Below are 22,206 nucleotides of genomic sequence, written 5' to 3' on the forward strand. Positions count from 1 at the left end.
CTCAGCTGGCAATGCCCATCTGCAGGGATTCCAAATAGATTATTTCCCTATCTTCAAGAAGAGAATGAAGAAAAATGTAAAACACAGACAGTTTAATAAATGTGTGCAACAGACATGGAAACTACTCTGCTTATTTTCATTCCAGAAACTATTCTTATTTGTGCAACAGGAAAGTTATTTTGGAAGAAATCTAGAGAAAGCAGCATAGTAACTCAACTGAACATAACTCCTTCCATGGTACTCAATCCCCTCAAAGACATAGCAAACAATAATTTAGATGTATGGCATGATTAATATAGCTTGTTCCAAAACATGACTTTTAATACTGGCATAGTATTAAACACTGTCAACATAATGAATATTAGTGCAGAACACAAAGACTCATCTCTTCTATTGAATTGCCACAGGCTGCAGTATTTGAAATAGTTGAGCTACTATTTCATATTTCAGTTTTCCCTCTTCTAAAGAATTAAGTGTAAGGTGCATTTTTTTGCCTGTTTAGATTCCCCATGCCAGTCATCAGATGGTTGCATGCTACTTAAATTCCTTTTTGCCCAACTGTATTTCCATCACAGTGAGAACTAATTTACTTTTCAAAATCTTCTCTACTATTCATGGTCTCTGGTCTACAAAACAGGATTCAGAGTCAAGAGCTGGGCCAGGCGCTTTTGTCCATTAGGGATCCACCCCTCTAAACCCTCTTCCCAGGAATAAATACTGACTCTTTGGCCCCCTTGTATTTATTGTCCTCAAAACAAGCAAGAGTTTGTGACTTGGCTAGATGACCATTTGTGAAAGTCAGTCATGATATTTTCATGTAAAATGCAAAAAGAGAGCTTTGCAACAAAGCTATGTGGAATATCCCTACCTCTGGGTGTCCCACAGCCTGGCTGAAGGAATACTTCTTCGGTAGCTTTGAGTTCCCCCAGGTAAAAAGGCATCTTAAAACTCAGCCATAAGTCTGGCCTCTTGTACTTGTGTTTTAAGTGTGGAAGTGCTTTTTGAGCAAGGTCCAATAGGTATGATTTGCTGTTCCATATAGAAAAGAGATGCTATTTCTCTAAATACCATGAAAGTACTTTCATTTAAGACTTTTGGAGGCCAAAACCACAGCAGGTTGCCTATAATCTGCCTTAGATGTGAAAGATTTCTGTTATTCACAGCACAGAGGTAGTAGCAGCTGACAGCATTGTCTGAACCAGTGGACTAACAGTATGAATATAGAAAATTATGGATAATGGGAAAGCAGTTCTAAAATCCAAGAGAGATAATAACCGTTAGTGCTTGTGGCAGATCAGAGGTATAGCTCAACAAATGTTGAGCTGAATTGATTTTAACATAAACAGACAATAGTAGGGGCTAGAGTTTTAGTGGAATTTGGGCATCTAAGGGTGCAGATAGCCTCACTGCTGCATTTGTATGTGCCTAACTACAGCTGTAAACAGCTGGAGGCAGGAAACTTTGAGCTTTTAACAATATCACTAATCACCTACATACCTTTAGAAATCTGGCCTTATCTAATAAGTTAAGAGTATTTCACCTGCAATCGGTTTCTTTTGCTTTATTCACATATAAATGCCAGCTCTGAGATAAAGCTTTTTCACCGATTGACACGTTAGTGAAAATGTGGTTCAAGGCTCTGTTCACAGAGAAAAAAGCAGACTGAAAACAGTACTGTTCTGTACGAGACACCTAATCTATCAAAAAATCTAAAGAGCCTTTACTCACAAACAGCACCTCTCAAACACGTGCAGTAGACTAGATGCACAGTAGCAATATGATATAAAAAAATTTGTGAAGAATGGATTTCTGCCCATGGATCACTGGTATTTATGCAGTATAACTCGAGGGAATTATGGCAGCACTGACTTCAGCTGCAGTTCTGCACATGAAGAAGAAAATGTATATTAAAGCTGCATTAACCCTCTCAGCCATTCCATTTCTAAGCACAGCATAAAAGGTACTGTTGCTCACTGAGGCATTTCATTATCTATATGTCCTTTCAGTCCACCTGGTTTTTTTTCTCAAGATGTTCTTAAAATGGCAAAACCCATGTGCCACATTAACGGACCCACCTTTACCCCTTCAGTAAGAAGGCACTGTTTTGTACATATCATTTTCTCTGTTTTTGAAATGCTTTTCTGCAGCCAATGTATCATTGTTAAATGCTTTCCATGCAACAGATGGAAATATGAAATGACAACTTGAAATGTAAAGCCTGCACTGACTCACACACAATTAAGGAGGTATTTAAAGAGAAGTAGCTTGACAGTATTTGGAAAGGAAAATCAGCTTTAGCAGGAGTGTTCCAGTCTGGTACTTGTTTTGGGCCAAAACGAAAATGCATATGCCTTTGAATATGGCTCTGTAGAAATATTCTTCATCCTTAAATAAAAACTAGCCCTAAGATTAGTTTATATAAAAATCTCATCTGAAAGGGAAGGCCACTTCCCGTCTTATTAACTTTTTATTTGCTTTATTTTTCTACTTCCCAGTGTAGGTTCCAGAGGAACATTTGATTAATTTGTGCTGTCTGCAAGTCAGGCTTTTAACCTCTGGGAAAGCTCTAAACTCTTTAAAAGCTTACAGCCTTAAAACAGATTGTCAAAGTAAACTTAAACTAAATAGAGGTCAACAATCTAAGGTTATTTTAGCTTTTCTAGGGAAAACGGATGCTCATTGGAAAGACTAGTTTTCGTAGGCTGGTTACACTTATTCAGATTACACTTAACCATCTGCTCTTTGAATACAGAGCACCCCTTGCTGTTTGAATGCACTACTGCTTCTGTAAATGAATACAACAGTCCAAGCAACCTAGGTAAAATATAGGCTACCTCAAGACTAATAGATTTGCAGATTTTAGCAGGAAGGGCTACTGCTGGGGCTTCCCAGGGCTCTCCAGCACTGCTTTGGAAAAGAGGGTGCTGAGAGCCACGTGAATCTGTTAGATCCATTCTCGACAGTCTATGTGCTCTTGAAACACAGCCTGTTTCCCCAAGTTTCATTCTTGACAACGATGCCACACAGAAAAACATTCCTGTTTTGATGCAGATCAGATGTGAATGTGCAGTTACACTGAATGCTGTAACCTGAAGTCAGGTGTCATCCCGGAGTTAAAACTACTCTCAAGGAACATACTCTTTGTTCTGGTTTTCCCTCCCCACCCTTCCTCCCCCCCTTCAAGCTGCAACCAAGTGTGCTTCAGTTACAATATAGTTTTCTTTCTCATTTCCTTGGGAACACATTGCACAGAAACAATCAAACCAAGATAAGGTTAAAAAAAAGTAAGTTTTACAAATTCACATTCTAACCAAAAAATTCTACTGTGCAAATTAGAGAGAACCATCGTTTCATGCTGTAGAACAGTGTTAGAACGCACATTTTAATAAAAGACAAAAATCTTACTTTCCAAGGGCAAAGCATTCCAGTTTAACAGATGAGCCCTTCGCTGCATATGTTGTTTCTGGAAAACGTACTTCAATCTTTGGTTCATACTCCCCCATCACACCTGTTGAACATCAAAACAGCTAGCACTCCAGTTGAGCCTCAGACCTGTCTAGTACAACAGAATTTCAGTGTAAAAGAAAGGATGGCATTAATAATGTTAGAGCCTTATGTTCCACCCGTGGCAATCAACACATGATGTCTATGGAGCAGACTTAGCCTGTTGGGTGAAATTCAGCCCTATGCTGAAAGCTTAGGTGAAATCTGTAAGTTCTATGCATTTGAGAGTTGAAGAGCATGACTTTAGACAAGTTCTACAGTACAAGTATGTTGTGCATTAAGGTTTTAGAGATAATTTAGAGTTCACACCTCTTAGAGGAGTTAACAAGCAATGCGTTTAACATCGGTCACTTCACTGAGTGGCCACTTCTCTGCACACTGAATAGATTCTGGGTGCAAGAGAGAATTATGGATTTCTCTGTGTCCAAAGTACTTGTAGAACACTTAAAACTTCTTTAAAACATCCAATCATGAGCTCTAGGCTTGAGAAAGGCTTATGTAATTAGATGCAATGATCACATTTGAAAATCCGGCTGAACATCCAATAAACTACAGATAAGCCATTATCAGTTTAGGGCAGATCCTACACTCAAAATGAACCAATTCTCATTTTATTAATTTGTAATTATTATAATATTATAATAACATTACATTAATTTATATTTATATTTTATATTTGCACCATTGCCTTAGAGGCTGCCTGTTTAGGACCCAATCCAGCGGCCACCAAAATGAATGGAATAAGATAAAGAGACTGATAGAATGAGTCTGAGAAAAGGAATAAAGCAGGGTGATGAAAAGGAAGAAGATAGTCAGAAAAGATCTTAAACATTTACACTCACAGCTTGTACCAATTTATTAACTTTTGAGCTGTGGAACTATAACTTTGTTTTGGGTAATCTGATTGAATATGTTATAAAGCAGCATAGTCTCACAGTGGAAGTATTATTCTATAATGCACAGCTGAGTTTTATTTATCCTAGAAACATAACTCTATACAGACTTTTGTTATCGACTGCTGCCACTGCTTTGCAAACAGTACAAGTATACTGAAATTTAGGTGAGCAAACTTACAAAAGGAACTTTGTGTAAAGATTTCCCAGGTATGTATTTTTCACTGTGAACATTTAATTAGAACTGTTGCCAGAAAGCTATTTGTATATGTGCAGGTGAGTTTCTCACCTCAGTGACTCACTTTGAAACAGCTTTCTAGATCTAGTATTTGAGCTATACCTAGATTATAAATTTAGAAGGCTTTGCCAGATTTGAGCCTCAACACAGGCATCCGTAAGATGAAAAACATTAATATACCATTTGACATTCTCTTGCTATTTTTCAATTATAGTGAACGCTGCTTTCTTTGCATATGTTTATCTCATCTCCCTGTCCCGACAGCTCATATCTCATTTCAATCCAGCAGAAACTGCGGGATCATGTCCCACTGCACAACTTTTTACTGGGAGCCTTTTACCTCCATGAGGATGTATAGCGGTATCAATTTCCAAAAACTGGAGATGGACCAGTTAGCGTTGTGCCGCATGTTTTCAGCCAAACATCCCCAGACAACTTACCATCGCTGCGGAGAGTGAGAGGAGTGGGTGGCCCCTGCACGCTTTGCTCTGCTTTAGAGTTAGTTACAACACAGGTGTAATTGCCCACATCTGATGGCTCTACTTTGGCAATGTACAAATTTCCCGTTTCTTGTGAAACAAAGCGGCGGCTATCTTCCTGAACACACAAGGTATTATTGTTGAAGATCCATGTATAGGACAAGCCTAGAAAACATCAGATACATATCATGCATCCTTTCCAGTATAATCTGCTTCCCATTAGTGCTTAAGTGCAATATTGCCAGTTGAAAGAACGAGTCAGTTACAGGGCAAACCACTGGGGATGCACAAATTAGCAAAGGCAAGGTAAGCATTGCTTTAGTTTTAAACTCATTTCAAGCCACTTCAGAAGGTCACAAAAGTTTTTGTCCCCTGCTACTTTTCATTTTCCTGCTCAGCCTGTTTTTAAGTAGGAATGGCAGAGCTGCAATGCCATGAGAAAGCTGTTTTAGTAAATAATTTCTATTTATAACACTTTCCCTCTGAACATCCAGAGCAAATTGCTGGTCACAGTGTTACAGCTCCTTTCTTCACTCTGAATACAGAAAAAAGAAACCTGTAACACAGAGCTTTACGATCAGAACCTTATGAAGGGGGGAGCTCAGCTGCACACAAATATTTTGAAGATTATTTAATATTTGATCCTATTGCACATTTGACCCTTCTCATCTTCCATACTTACATCTGTTCTGTGCTGCTTGTCCTATTCTAACTTCCTAACCCTCTTCTGCCATTTTTTCCATACAGTGTTTCACAACACATACCTTAATAATGTATGTCTATAGTCTAAGCAATTTAAAACTAATTTATTTGACTAGCCCACGCTGGAAGGGCAGATCTCCATGCCAGCTTACCATCCAAGAACCTTACTTCTCAGAAGGCCTTTTTGGCCAAGCCTTGTTACATTGCCACCAGTACTGCAGCAAGCAGGTTCAGTGCTTATAACACAGCACGCTGCAGCACGGGTACACCCAAGGTGTCCTGCCAGCCCCGCGCTGCGGCTGCTCCGCATCGCTGCTGGCATCCAACAGCAGGAGCAGGACTGAAATTCTGTCTTTAATAAGGCACAGTAAATCAGAAGTTTCAAAATCTACCAGTTTAGCTTTCCTTAATTAAATGTATAATTCATAAGCTAACAGTGTTCTGCCAACAGCTTGATTTTTACACATTTCCCCCATCAACAATCCCATTTGAAAAAGATTATTTACGTTTCTTCCCCCCCTCCCCAGTTACAACATGGGTACAATATGGTAATAAGTCTGCAAACTCCAGTAGTTTTGTGGAGTTTTATGTTATCATCTTCTAACATTTTAGGTCTCTCATTAGAAATGATGCATCTCCAGGGAGCAATCAATGACACTTTCTATACTTGGCTAAATCCTGCAATAGGCTCTGTTTTACTACAGCTTAATGCTAAACTTTTTTTCTGATGTACAGTAAACCTAGAAGATGCGGAAATTCCTAAAATAGTGTAACGCAACACGTGTGTGTACATACACATGTGCATACACACGAGATAAAGCACCATGTTTTCACATTTACATGTCCATGTACTTTTAGGTACCTGATTAAAGCATCTATTTACAAAGAAAATCTGGAGATGGGTGGGTTTTTCCACAGGGAGGATCAGCCTACAGCTAGATATAAGTGACATAGCCATGACCTGATACATCTTCCAGAGACATACTAGAAACAGACTATGTTCCTGTCTCAGGCACGAAGTTTGATGACTACAGACTGGCTGGACAAACAGACCAAAGTGACTGGTGTGGGCAAAACACTGGTTTCAACTCATTTTTTGAAGCTCTCTAACCTGCAGGTTAGGGACTGTAAAGTGAATACTTTAATCTATGTTCAATTAAACAGTATGTTTTAAACTTGGGAGTTCTGTGGAAGTCAGATGTGCAAGCTCCTTAGATTTCACAAGAACACCTGAGGGCTGGTGCCCTGATGTGCCTTTCAGGACAGCTGGAATGCTTGCTTTCCTCCTCACACAGACCTATACAAAGGCACATATGGGCTTGTGTGCAACAAAACCTCTCGGAGTGGTTGAACCTGATAGCTGGATGCCCAGACTTCCATGACAGGAGAGTATCTAATTGAGAAACTGGAGGTAATTTAAGAAATGAGGTAATGGGAAAAAGGAGTTTGGAGGTTCCCTTGCCAAAGTCCAGTTCCAGTGCTGGCAATTACAGGGCTGAAGAAAGAGTGACCCACTCTATCAGGGCACCACCACATGGATGCCCACGAAGGACCTTCAAGCCATCTTATGGCATGCAATCAAAACACAGATTCCTGCTGTAGGACCTGGTGATGCAGCTAAATTCTCTGCGTAGGATAGAGTATACGAATCCTAATAAAACTCTACGAAAACCAACTTTATGCTACACAGACATTCTTCATGAGGTCAATCTGTGAATTAATTAATCAGTAAAAGAGAGCCAGTCCTTGCCTGTCCTGATTTCAGTTCTCAGGGGTTTCCCATTGACTTCATCTTCCTAAGTTTCTGTTGCTGTCTCCCTGTCTGTACTCCACCATTGCCGTAGGGCCTATTGATGAATCTTCCCATTAACTAGGAACAAGTGCAGGCCCCTCCTTTTCATATTCAAATCCTTTTTCCCCCCAGTATAAGGGATATAAACACTACCACTCTTCTAACTGCAGGGTCATCATCACCAATCCGCAGGCCATACTTGCCTAGAGCCTAATTCAGTTCCACTAAACTCTGTAGAAACCCTAATTTTAATTGACTTCAGTGGGAGTTGAACAAAATCTCAAGAGAAAGGAATCAAACTTTGGAAATCAAACTTTTTTTTCTCTTCTAAGGCATAATACCAGCAGTCTACTCCCTTACACAGTATCTTTTCTTAGAAAGTTAAGTGACAACATCAACAGATGCAATAGGCTAGAAAATCTAACATTGCATTATAAAAGAAGCTACCATTACTTAAACATTTCCATTGTGGATCACTTTGAATAAATCACACATGTAGCAGACTCATTGAATGGGCAAAAGAAAAGAGCAAAAGGCCCATGCTATCACTTTTAGGGTTACATTCATTTGTATGAGTAAATCAGCAGCTGGGAAGAATCTGGTGAAGGTAATGTTGAACAGAAGATAGCAGAGGCATAGAAATTATAAAAAGATAGTAACCTGCTAATGAAGTCTAGCTTAAATGAACTTGAAAATTGCTGCTGCCAGCTATTTTATGGAAGAACAAATAAAGTTAAAACTATTTTTTAGTTTATTTTTTTTGTCTTCCATTTAACCACAGGATTTCTAAAACAGATAGTGGTTGGGATCACACTTCAACATACCCGTGACAGTCTCAGAATTATTAGATTTCAGAGATCTCTATGAAAGGGCTTCAGAACAAAAAGGTCTTACACAGGTGTGGTGGTTTCAGCCCAGCCGGTAACAAAGCACCACGCAGCCGCTCACTCCCGGCCAAGGTGGGATGAGGAGAAAATATAACGGCAGGCTCGTGGGGCGAGACAAAGACAGGGAGGGATCACTCCCCCCATATGGGCACGGGCCAAAGACAGGGTCAGCTTGGGGAAGAAACAAAATCGATTTCATTTACTACCCGCCAAACCCAAACAAGGATATTGGGAAGTAAAACCCAACCTGAGAACACCTTCCCCCGGCCCTCCCGCTTCTCTCCGCCTCCTCCCGCCGGCGGCGCAGGGGACGGGGGTCGGGTCCGTCCGTCAGACCTGCTCTCTGCCGCTCCTTCCTCCTCGGGGGGAGAACTCCTCACTTGTCCCCGGCTCCGCCGTGGGGTCCTCCACGGGAGACAGCCCTTCACCAGCTTCTCCAGCGTGGCTGCAGTTCCTCACCACCTGCCCTGGCGTGGGGCCTTTCCGCGGGCCGGTCTTCAGTCACCGACTGCTCCAGCGCGGGCTTTACCACAGAGCCGCGGCCATCTTGGGGGGCCTCCGCTCCCCTCCATCGGCTGGGGGGGACGACATCCACCCTCGCCCTCCTTCCTCACAGACCTCGGTAATCGCCGAGGGCTTCCTCTCACATTCCAATCCCACTACTCACTACCGGTTCCCCTTCTTAAATCCGTTCTCCCACAGCTGTTACCGCTGTCACTGAGGGGCTCGGCCTGGGCCAGCGGCAGGTCCGGCTTGGAGCCGGGGGAGCTTCCAGCAGCTCCTCAGAGGAGCCGGCCCTGCGGTCCACTCCCCCGCTACCAAAAAAAAACCCCGCCACACAAACCCAAAACAACAGGTCTTAGCCATTATCAGCACCAAATATTTTCGTGGGCTTTTTCCCCCTCTATTTTTGTCCTTTGTGCCTAGGCCTGTTTGGCTATAAGTTTCCCTCTGGAGTAACCACTTTTCATATGATGTTTAAGATGAATCAACATGCCTGAAGCAAGGAAACAGAGCTTTTTCTTTACCAGGTGAATTAGCCCAATTTTCTTATTGCTCTTTTCACTTTTGTTAACATGATGTTTTAGAAAAATAAACGTGAGGTGAAACTACATAGTGGGACATAAAGGAGAGAGGAGGCTGGGAAAGGGAGCCCTTCCAGAGATGTTCAGTGATCACAGGGTGCTCCTGTGTGTGGTGAGAAGCAAGCTGGAGTAATTTTGGACTAGTCCTTACTCAGTGGTGCTTTAGATATGGACCAAAGAAGCAGAATTTAGTCCCAGATCATGGGGGTTTTTTTCCCCTCATACTTTTAAGGAAATTGCTTACAGTAAAAGTTGATCTTGTTCCAAAGACAGATAGAGAGAAACTGTGATTTATCCCCAGGTTACAAAAAAATTCTGCTAACTTTATAGAGCTTTATAGCCAGAAAGAATCCCTCTGATATCTGGACCTACAAATAATGACAATATAGCACTATGAAAGTTTGAAGACTTAGTTCACGAAAACTAATAAGAATATATTATTCATATAATTTCTACCCTCAACCTATGTGTGAAGGTGTTTCTTAAGACAAGCTTTGAAAACATTAATCACCTTCAGGTAATTAATTTTTTTAATTCTGTCTAGCTGTGGCATAAATATCACAGTATCACTCCTTTTCACATCTACAGCTTAGTGGTCTCAGCCCAAATTAACATATTTGAGCACTGCAATATGGTACTTGTTCTCAAAAGACAGTGATCCCAAAGCTGCTATTGACTCTGTGAGAAGATGCCATGGAGAGCACAGAACAGCCTTTTACTTCAAAGGGGCTGCGTGTCAGTGGAGGGATAATTACAGCAATGTAGACTTCATTATGCATATGCCAGAGCATGAGCTATTTTATTAGTGCTGCAATCCTAGGGTGTGTTTGGGTTTGTTTTGTTTGTTTTTTTTTTAATCCAAGGCAGGTGACTGTGCAGTGTCAGTGTCCCTTCTCATCCCAGAGAGCACCCAGAAGTAGGTTAACTCCAGGCAAGCCCTGCCTGGTGGGCAAGTCCTGAGCTTGGCCAGACAGGAGAGCATTGCCTGTGCCCATCAGCTGTCAGCACTTTCTTTCAGAGCACAGCTGGGAAAGAAGAGCAGCTGATAATCACTCCTGATATACTAGTCTAGGGAATATAACATTTCAGTGCTTTCTTCAGCCCAAGCAAATTCAAATCAATACTGCTCATTCTGCAGGAGAACAGCTACAGGCTGGTCTCAGGGAAGAGACTCTCCCCCTCCTGCCAGCTCTGGCAGGAAAGGATTAAAGATTCATAGGAGCATTGAGAAATAGGAGCAGAGAGAAAGGGACTCTAAATCCATGACTAAGGCACTCAGCTTTATAAAGGGAGATACACTTCAAACCCTCACTTTAAGATTATGCATTTTATCAAGGAGACTGTTTAATATAAAATGCAGAAACAACCCAGGGCAGAAGTCAAAGACCCTTTTACATAGAGCAGCACTGCCTGTCTCATCCCACCCTCTCCACACACACAGTTTCCTACCCTCTGCTTTCATGTGCACCTCCTTCCCCACCCTTCTGCTGGCTGAGGGTTTGGCATATTCCCCCACTAAGCAGGTCCACGGGGCTCCTACTTCCTTAAGAGCATTTTGGTTTTTTTAATGTAGCCTTAGCATAGTAAAGTCAGCATAGAGAAAAGCCTTCAGACTCAGCATCCCAGCCTCAAACCCTGGCAGCTCTTATGCACAAGTAAATGCAAATACATGAGTGATCCTGCTGCTCCTAACAAGATTAGGAACTTCCTTAAAGCTCTGCAGGGAGCCAGCTTGAAGGAAACAGGCCTTATATCAAACTTCGCTTCTAGGAAAATAAATGAATAACAGTCCACTCCACAGTCTTGTGCCAAGTATTACCATTTAGGCAGCAGCTTCTTAATCATAGTCAGGTCAAGCTCATATATAGCTACAGAAATGAAGGCTTCTTCAGACTCCCTTACTGCTTCCTACATGCTGTTCTCTACCTCCTAGCTCTATATAAATGACTATTTTTTGATAATAAAAGAATACTGCATGCTGATTACATGGGGGGAAAAAAAAACCAAAACAGCTGACCTGAAGAACTTAAGCTAGAGAAGAGACACTTCTCAGAGAAAGCAGCACAGCTTACCTCCCCACATCTGCACTCCAGAGTCCCACTAACAAGCAGAGGAAAGTCACATGCTGAACTTTATAAGATGTGTTAATGAGCCTCATAAATAACAACAGCTGAGGCTGGAGAGCAGCCAGTGTATAAATAGGCAAGGAGGGGCTGGCTGAGAAAAGAAGGGGTTTAAGCAGGGTTGGGTAGTATGGGGTAGCTTTGCTTTTAAAAAAAAAAAGGTAAGCTAATTGTAGTTTGTTTTTTTATTCATTAAATATAGCAAATTTTTAATGTCTTGGTTGATCTAAGATACAAACTATGCCTTTAAAAGGTGGGTCTTTTTCCTTTTGTTCTTGTTTTTGATCTTTACTGAAAATGCTAATGTTTATTCATAGCAGCGTAGGGTAGGTTCTTTTTTAGTGTTAAATTTTTTTAGTGTAACTTTAACACAACTCTGTAAGGGTTTTGTTCTCTGAGAGTTAATTTACAGTCTAAAGCTGTTGAAGCAACCCTTCTGTACTTTTTTCTTGGTTTTATCATATAGCTGCCTAATATATTCTTGATTCCCTATTAGAGTGAAATAACTTATTTCTCTTGTATAAGAAAAATAAGCAATCAGTGCAGTTTCAGTTAAGAAGCATGTATTAAAAAAAACCAGTAGCAGAGCTGTTATCAAGTATATCAGAAAACTAAGTTTAGTTAAATTTAAGCTTTAAATGTTTTAAATATTTTTGAATGTGGAAAAGTACTTGCCAGCATATGGTAAACAGCTGAGTAGTATAATGATATCTGCAGAGGTTGTTTTCCTGTGAACCTAGCAGAAAGTTTAACTTGAGACTGTTTATGGTATAGGGCTAGATAAGCTTGGCAATGTGTTGGCCTCTGTAGTGAGAGGTAGAAGGCAAAGTGAAACCCTTCTTTAGATACCATAGATAATTTTCTTGAGCTCTCATTCTATGTACCTGTTCCTACTTATTGATGTTATGTGGGAAGAAACTTCAATTAATAAAAACTCTTTATTTTTTTAGGTTCTTGCTCTTCTGTCTCTTCTATTGTTAGAAGAAGCAGATACAGGCTTTCTAGGTTAGCAGGAAGGCAGGAGGCCTTCCTAAGTGCATCCTATTCCAAAATAACTATGTTAATGACAGCTGCTTTGAACAACTGCTTTACAGAGTATTTCTGTCTTCCTTCAAGTCAAAGGAAAACAAAGCCAGTAACCATCAGAACCATGTTCTTCTTCCCTCTATGTAATCTATGGGTAGGGCCAGGTCTTATGTGACTCATCCTGAGGACAGAAGCAGCTGGTCTATAGGAAAGAGTGCCTGAAGGGCTGTATCCATCTGCTCTGGCTCCCTTGGGTGTCTTTTAATGACATGGATAACTTCTTTCCAAGAGCACTGTCAGTGTTTTCTACCCAAATAGTTAACCTTGATTTCCCTGTAAATGCTCATACTAGCAAAAAGTCTGCATTGGTTATAGGCTGTATCTACAAAATTGGATAGGAAATTCTAAGAGCAATTTTATTTCCTAGTGTATAGGACACATTAGACAGCTTGTATTGTCTTACTCATGTTAACATTATTGGAAAGGCAACTCTTTTCCTGCTGGTATGGTACATTTTCCGAATTCCTTGATATCTAACTAATTCCTGTCACATTTAAAGTACTGTACAGAACACTTGTAATGGAAGCTGTACACAAGGCTAGTAGTCTTTTCTCCTGTAGGCATTGTGAGTCAGAGGCAAGGGTTTCAATTAAAAGAACTAAATATACAATTCTTTTTAATAAAAACTGCTTTCTAAGTATCCTGTGATAGTATACAACTTATCATAGTTCACACCATGTACTTCATCCCCATGGTATATAATTTTTGGATCATAAATACAGTGTTTATGGATGACAAAAGAACTCAGTTTCTGTTGTCTAGAGACTTGTTATTTCAGATAATGTGTTTTTCAGGCCTATTGGTCAACAGCTCACATCTCCAGCTTAAGAAACACTGTGGCAAAGGCTTTGTTCATGGATACCATTTTGTCAGTTCAATTAATCTGGGGTGAATTCACTAGTTAACTATTTATTTGTTCTGAATGTTTTCTTCTACTCATTCCTATTTGTCAAATCATAATTTTACCCTACAGCAAGAGGAAAATATATAGCTTACTGACACAAGGATGGATGTGTTGTCTTTCTGTCTGTCCCATTGATACATTTCAGGAACCCTTTCAAGCCTTTTCTGCCCTTAAGGACCAGGTTTCACTTCATCTCCTTGATTATATACTTCTTTCATATGGCTGTAAACACTAAGTGAACTGACATTTCCTCTCTGTTCAAGACTTGGGGCTTTAAATTGATTGATGGGTTTCTCTACATCTCTGATATACTGCATCCTCTTTATAGATCACTATTTACCTTCTCATGGGAATTTGTCTTATAACTCTGTTTCTTTAAGAAGAATTGAGGAAACATAGCTGAGGGCAGGATATTGGTGCTAGCACGCAGAAAACTGCAGCTCCTGTGGATGTGTGGTCACTCCTGCCAAAAGCAGGACACGAGTTGTCCAAGAACTGATTCTTTCAGTCCAGAACAAGACAATTTGGTAACTACGCTATTGATATTTCCCCTTTATTAATATGCACTTTCTTTTCCAGGGTAATACTTCAATCATCTTCAGCTAGTTATGTTAGGAAACCATAGTTCTTAGTCCAGACTTCAAAAGATCTTAAGCAGTTTTGATCTGGGTTCTTACACTCTGGAGGAGATTTGTGAATGTATATGGCTCAAAAGTTGCAAGAGTCAATGTTGCAGGGGGGTGGGAATAAATCTCAAAAGATGATTTGAGCTTTTTGCTTCTGGTAGGTACAAAAAGTGTTAAGAAGAAAAGACAACAGCAGTGTACATACATGTTCAAGCCTGTGTATTGCTCTGTAAATGCTGATGTTGGAGGTGGTAACACACCTATAAAAAGGGGGAAAGGAAAATTGCACCCCATACTTAGGGTTTTCTTAGATGAAAAGTCTGAAACATTGTCCTAAATTGGTTCATGGTATCTCACCTGGACTTCACCTCATCCAGGAAGGAAGACCTCAAAACCAGCCTTATGGTTAAGAAGCAGTAGTAGGTAATGGCAACAGATGCAAGGCACCCCCAAATCAATTCCCCAGAAAATTCCTTTTCATTCTCTACCTGAAGCATTGAAAATTATCAAGCAACCTGATCTAATCAGACCCCCTTTAATCAGGGAGTTTGTCTCCAGAAGTCCCTTCCAATCTAAATTTTTCTATGACTTTTATGATTATCAGGAAGGAGAAAATCAGGTATTCAAGAACAGAAGACTGATTTTCATGACAAATCTAATATGTAAAACACAGGATTCAAATTATAGCATTGAAGTAGCAAGCACTGGAAGGCAAAATAGTCATCCTGTTCAGACCTGAAGTGGTTCTGATGTAGAAAGAATTGCTGATGGCTGCTCTTCTGCCATTTCATATGGGTGAAGGAGCTGAGATAACTGGTTATGTCAGGAGACAGTCTTTTAGACCTTCATGTTTTCTTTGCTTGTGTCACACCCAAAGAGCTAGTTCCTCAGGTAACCATAGATTAATAAAAAAGGCCCCTCCTAAGAAGTGCAAACCCCAGTGTCTTTTAAAGAAATGAAATCCAGATTTGTTGTAAACCTGTATGCTTCATGCACAAATAAATTCCAGTGCTAATCAGGCAGGGAACTGCATTAGGCTACTTCTGAGCTGTAGCAGTCGATGTTTAGGCTGCACACAACATAGAGTTATTTATCGTACCTCCGTAATGTGGTGGAGGGCCACAGAGCAGAACCACTCCTTGTCCTTCTCTGACTGACACTGTGCTTCTTGTTTTCATTTCAAAATTTTCAAGATCTTGAGAGAGAAGGAGAAAACAAGACCCAGTTATCTGTCAGATTTATTTCTAACTGTATTCCAAGCTATGCAATGTTTATGTAACTTGAGAACATGTTCATATATTCAATAGCATAATATAATCTCAGTATGTGAATTGACATACTGTATGGAAAAATACCTTGTCCAGCCTAGTAACTAGTCCTTTGGCAATCATGAGACACCTGTCCATAAAGCAGTTATACTCTAACCCTGTGAGTTTGTATTTACAATTCCTAATTGCAAACCTAGTGTATTACTTCATGACTTCTTCTAGCAGCATTTTTGGAACTTATTAGACTCTTAATCTACATGAGTAGGAAAAAAAACATTTTGTGTTGTTTCCTTTTTACTAGAAATAAAAAGCAGGTGTGCTCTTCTATATATACAAGTGATAATTAAACATCATCAGGACTCCCACAGAGCGTGTGTTTAAATGATGATAAAAGTATGTTGTATTCTTAATGAGTCTGTTCTGTCCTAAAGCTGGTTGCAGTAAGTGGTTATATTTAGTTGACTTAAACAAACTTTAGCACTGGTTTTAAAGGGGAGAAAGAAGATACTTTGAGTAGGAAATCATGTGATAGTTTAGGGAGATCTCCTGTATAAACATGTCCATGTCTATCTCCCATAGGTGAGTTTTATGGCTATTAATTTTTATTTTTTTACTGAATCTAACACCACACTCAGTCTCCTCTGCTTTCTTGCATTTCACTGAGATGTGGAAGTACTATCAGTCTTGTTGCCTTTAAATAATTCAATTACAAAGCATGACAAAATAGATGTAATTTAAAAAATGATTATTTACTTTTTGATCACGTTCTCATACTAATGAGAAGACTTACTACTTTTGTCAGAGTACTTTGGGAAATGATTGCTTGAAATACATCCAAAAGATGTTTTAATATAATAAAGAATATCACCTTCCCCTTAAAACTCTTTATACCATAGTGTCATATACTGCTTGCCTTAAGCTTATTTATTTACCTTGCTGCAGATTCTTGTTTCAAACAATTGTTCCATTTTTCATCAGCTGAACAACTACCTGATTCAGAGTTCAATACAGGGAAACAGTTCTCGTTGGTCAAAGCAATGATTACTGCCTGTACAGGCTCAGCTATTTATGTCAATATATCAATTTTCTCCCCCTTATTGAACTTCACACAGTTAATTTTTCTTTTCCTCCTCTTCATCTCCTGTATATTGGTCTCCTATGAAGATATTGTCTACTCAGAGGTGACTGAATTGAATTAGGCAGCTGTAGCACCTCCTTGCACTGTCATAGCCACAATAGATGGTACCTGTCAATATACTGGGAAAGTGTTTTAAACTCTGATGTTCTTTTAATTGCTTGCTGGCTAGATCTCTGCCTTGCAGTTTGGGTAGTCCGGGGCGACAAAAAAAGACAAGAAAGGCTGGAGGAAAAAAGAAGTATTTTATTTTTATTCCATCCTGTAATACTAATTGGAAAAAAAATTTTTTATTTACCTGTTTTGAAAATTCAGTCTGAGAAAACTTATCAGCTTTCTTTTTTTCCTTTTCTTTCCTGTGGGTTAAGTGTTTTCTGAGAAGGAAAAAGCCAGCACAAAATATTTGTGTGGAAAAGTGGCCCTGGGACAACTTCAAGACATTAGATGGGGATTTGCTTGGGTTGGCTGGCCTGAAGCTTTGCGCTCTGGGAGAGGGGGCCAGCTTTATATGGAGGGAAAAAAAAAACCCAACCAACCTTGAATTTTCCTACTTATTATGTTAAATAGAAAAAAAGATTGGAAAGGTGCAAAACGTTCAGATCTTTTAGAATTCAGGCACTAGCAACAAAAATGGTCACATTTCCCTTTCCTGCTGCTTTTCTTGAGCTGCTAATACAATGCAGATTGTGCAGTTTCTCCATAAAAATGGAGTTTAAAAAAAAATCAAAACTCTTGGGCAGTATGGAAAATATGTAGTCTAACTAGTTGTTTCCAATGCTTTCCACTATGGTAAATCAGGCTTATTTTTTTGCTGAGAACAAAATTTCATTTGCTGTGAGACACCTGAGAGGAGGGAAAAAAAAGCACAGTGCAGTGGTAACAAAAGGTTTTCATGACAATTGAGAAATAACTATGTAATACTTTACTCTGAAATTGGAATAGATTTTGGAAGGAAATAAGTTGCTAGTAGCAACTCTTAGTTTAATGACAGGATATGTCATGGTATCATTTTTACTCTTATTTTAGGAACTGTATCACCTGTCTGTGTTTCTCTGTTAAAACCATGGCAAGTATCCCTGACTTAACAAAAAAGCAGTAGAACTAGATCTCTTATGGGATCTGCTATTTTATAATTAGCAGGACTACTTTTGATTATATGTGGTGAAACAGTTGACTTTACCTTTTCAATCTATGCTTTTTAGCCTTGAGTATCAAAATCTGTATGCGGGAGTCTGAGTTCTTTCATAGCATGTTTATAGTTTGGTTATACAAAGCAGCTCAGCTTTTCCTAGTGTGCTGGAGAGGATATTTTCATCCCATTATGCTTACTAGTGAATCCCGGGTGAAAAAAAAAAAAAAAAAAAAAAAAGAAAGTAGATATGGTCATTTAATCTATTTGTCTGGCCCATGACAGGTACAAGCATGTTGCGTCCTTCCTAACAGACACTTGTTTAACCCATTTTTAAAGATCTCTAGGGAGAGATGTTTTCTTTAGACAGTCCATTCCAGTGCTTGACTCTGAAGTCTCCATCACACTGCATATTTACAAAACCCCACCCCCCCAAAATTTAGTAGGCCTAAACAGGAAGGATCCTTTTTTTCTATCTGAAGTTGATTTTGGTATATAATTGTACAACATGAATTTATCAGCGCTTCTCTCTAATAAAGAATCATTGCATATGAAAAAGAAAACTCTGAAAGAGAAACAAAGTGAAATGAGTAAAAATAACTCAACAGGGGAGTCAGTCTTACTTCTGTCATCATCTTTATTGGACCCTTTCTCCAGGCAGGCAGCATCTTCTGTGAAATATTATGACACCTCATTCAGATGGGATTCAATAATGAGTTATAAAATTGTCTATCTTTGTTATGTAGCCCAGGGTGATAAAGAGAGGGACGAGGTGGACCATCAGAAATAGTGTTTCTTTTTGCTGGAAGTAATCTTTTTGTCCAAAAGTTTTTTGCATCCATTTTCCCCCCTATGGGGTTGTGTGTATTTTCAACGATTCATTGCAATCTAAAATGTGTTAAATATATATTAAAAAAATAACCTGAAGATGAATATAAACATAGATATTCTACTTTGCTCTTGTCATTCTGAAAACCTGGCCACTTCTCAAAACCACTTCTCTTTGCCCAGAGCGGGCATTTACACCAACAAAGCACAACCACCCTCTTCTCCCAGTTACTGTTACCTAGCATAGCTTTATAACATAACATGACATAATCTAATAAAGCATTATGTTGCTTGTCAAGAAGAGTATCAAATAAGATCACTAAGATCAGGTGTTTGGCACACATTTAGATTGCTAATATGCACTTAGGAATAGTATGACTGTTTAACAGATGGTATATTTGCTAGCTTCAGTGTTTCTGCAGAGATCTATAAATAAATTATCACCTAGTTCCTACACAATTCCTTCCATTCTTTGTCTGTATTTATCTCACTTTATGAACAACAAGTTCCCTCACACTGCATTGCTCTCTCAGCTGCGAGTTTTAACAAAACCCTAACTTTTTTCCAGCACTGTGCATGTTGGCAGATTACTCTTGATATAGCACAATTAATCAGTTGGATGTGATAATGAGGTCATGTAGGCTAAGCAAAATGCTCAGATGCACAAGTGATTCTTCACAGTGAAGAGTGGAAGTATATGGACTCAGCTGTGTGTGGCAAGAAGTCATCATCTTCAGCTGGGGACATTTGCAGACCTAAGCAAGAAAGGTATGTGCTAGGAACAAGCAAAACATATGGCATTTTGTGGAAACTGAATTAGAGAATGACAGGGCTTTCTCTGATGGAAGTGGGAATACTTGAGGTGAAGGAGGCTTTCAGCTCCTTACCAGGTATGAATGGGGAGAAGGAACAGGCCAGAGCTTTTTTCAGCTGGTGTAGTCAATAGTACCCCACTGGGGTCGAGGAAGTTATGCTGATTTATGACAGCAAAGGATATGGCCTGCAAATCTTTGATGTAGATATTCAATTACAATAAAAACAGATGTTTAGAAGAATAGCAGTTTTGGATGAGGATGACCATCGATGTAGCTTTACTGAGTTCAGAGCTGCCGTTGAGAGAAGGCAAGCAAACCCACAATGGTGGGTGAGGAGTTTACCTGAGATGGTGATCTATGGAGATAGAAACGAATTGTAACTGATACACACAAATATTTCCTGCTAAAGTACTTGTGTTAATTAAGAGGCTAATTAATAGGTTCAACCACACAGTATTTTTTCTGTAGTGTTTTAAAGCTCAGCACTAACGTAATTGCTGATTGTATCATGAATATATCTCTTCTAATTTCTCTACCACTACCACTATTACTTACATATCTGGGTTGTTTGTTTGGTTTTTTTTAATATAAGACTGCCTTACAAGTGTTAGAGTGGTAGATTTTAACTTGCACAACAGAATGTATGAAGACATGGTCAGTTTTCCTGGGATTAGGGAACTACTTAAATATGTCTGATAGGAACAAAAACCTAATCACAAGTAGCAACTCATTCATTTCAACCTCCCAATCATGTGTTTGAAATACCTTAAACTGCTCAGGGATAGATGTAGCACTTCCAAACCAGTCCATTTTAAGAACGAATGTAGGAAGGCTCTGTATTACTGAATAGCAAACAAGGAAACTGGGGTATTTTAATATATGAAATTGTTACAGACAATTAGAGAAAGTCCAATTTATCACCTTGCATAATTACTAACAGTTCATCTGAATTAATGTAATTTCATGCTTTCTTGAAGTTTTGATTTTTTTAGAAATATTTTGTCATTACATAATCCCAAATATTATAGTTGTAATTACTTGTTATTGAAATGTGCAATGAATGTTAAGGCATTAGTAGTAAGAGCACTTTACAAATTAGCTATGCTCCTGAGGACAAATCAATAAAATTTTTCATGTTTCCATGAGGCTGTGTCAAATTGTGATATATCACATCTGTTCCAGTTTCTTCTGTTTCTCTTATTGGCTATGATATATTGCAATATGATCAGTGTTACTGGATGTGATGTATCACAATAGAAATTCTCTCACAGGGAAATGGGATAAAAATTACAACCTCAGCAGTTTTAAAAAGAAGCTCATTGTTATGACTTGCTGTAAGTGTTTCTAACACCTGTGTTATGAGCTGACAATTAGTTACCTCCACTTGCCTGTGACTGTAATGAATTAGAGGGCCCAGTGGTAAGCGTGGGTCTGAATTCAGTGCCTAATTCAGAGGAATCGGGTCTGTTATAACTGCAGATAGAAAAACTGGAACTTACTGGATCTTTTAAATTATCTCAGATTCTGGGAGGTCCCATACTTGGCCAGATTTGGGGGTTGTTTGTTGTTTGGTTTTTTTATGTACAAGAAGTCCCAAACTTTTGTTGGGCTAAAACACTTTTAGATACAGACTGTGCCTGTTGCCAGAAGGTTGTGATCATCTGTTCAGACCATTCCAGAAGACCTCCTGTGCATCTAGCCATGTCTCTTGCTTCTCCTCAGTATTGTTGTACTGATTTGCCTTGCAGGAGACTAGTACCAACCTCTTGCAGCTTGGTTACCAATAGGGTGTATTATGAAAATATCCTTCTTTCTCCAGGTATCTCCTAAAGGAATGGGTAATCTCATTTCCTAAACTTTGACTGGAAAGTAAACTTTTTTCAGCTTTCAAAACTGTAGTAAACATGCTAAACCCTCTGACAGTTCCTTTGTCTTGATAATAGTGTCAATACATTAATATTTTCCTGTTACCATCTAATCTCATTTTTTTAAATGTTCTAATTGATTTTTCTATGAATTTAATTCTGAGATTAAGAGCTGTTTTATCTCTAATTAAGGTGTCTGAAAGCTGCTTAGCGTTTCCCATTTCCTGATTTTCAAATACTTGCATTTTCCACTAAACACCTCCTGGGTTCTTCTGCTCCTTCCCCATTTGAAGTACATGTGAGCCTCCGCTTTGTGAGTGTTCTAACATCACAGGGTCTGTAGGACTTGAGGCTGCTTCAGCCAGGATGAGCCTGGGTAACACCTGAGTGTCTCCTTTCACCAGGACAGGTTAAAAATCAACTGTAATTCCCACTTTTGTTCTCGTTTTCCACATGAGGTGAACACTGCATCCCACCCTGGTTAAAAGAGAAAGTTGCCCTCTCCTTTCCCCCCTGAAGAAGGGCTGCCACTCTTACACCAAAGCCCCGCTCCTCTCTGCCAAACTGAGAGGGGAGGAGCACAATTGCTGCCTCTTGTCCTTCTCCAAAGCTGTGTAATCAACCAAGGACCTTCATCAGGGCTCCTTTATTTAGTTAAATTGCTTTGGAGCTTCTAAGGGGAGAGGACCTGTAATTTACACATTAGGATGCACATGGGCCCTAGGTCTTCAATTCAGCTTAAATGGTATGAATAGCCAAGCCAGGCACTCATTTTCAAGGTGGGGAACAATGATTTCTGCCACAGCCTGATTGTCTTTTTCAATTAAAGAGTGAAAATGCCCTTTAC

At 39.4% G+C, this 22,206-nt stretch overlaps 1 protein-coding gene across 1 annotated transcript in view; it reads right to left on the reverse strand.

The window, feature by feature from the left end:
• Window positions 1-22,206, reverse strand: part of CNTN6 (contactin 6) — a 93,523-nt gene that overhangs the window by 52,805 nt on the left and 18,512 nt on the right. The window contains exons 3-5 of the mRNA XM_010573181.1: window positions 15,419-15,514; window positions 5,076-5,279; window positions 3,406-3,508 (exon numbers count right to left, since the gene is read on the reverse strand). Coding sequence (XP_010571483.1) covers window positions 3,406-3,508; window positions 5,076-5,279; window positions 15,419-15,514 — 403 coding nt within the window. The remainder of the gene's footprint in view (window positions 1-3,405; window positions 3,509-5,075; window positions 5,280-15,418; window positions 15,515-22,206) is intronic.

Source organism: Haliaeetus leucocephalus, unplaced genomic scaffold, assembly GCF_000737465.1.
Source record: "Haliaeetus leucocephalus isolate CR32 unplaced genomic scaffold, Haliaeetus_leucocephalus-4.0 Scaffold2, whole genome shotgun sequence".
NCBI lineage: Eukaryota > Metazoa > Chordata > Aves > Accipitriformes > Accipitridae > Haliaeetus > Haliaeetus leucocephalus.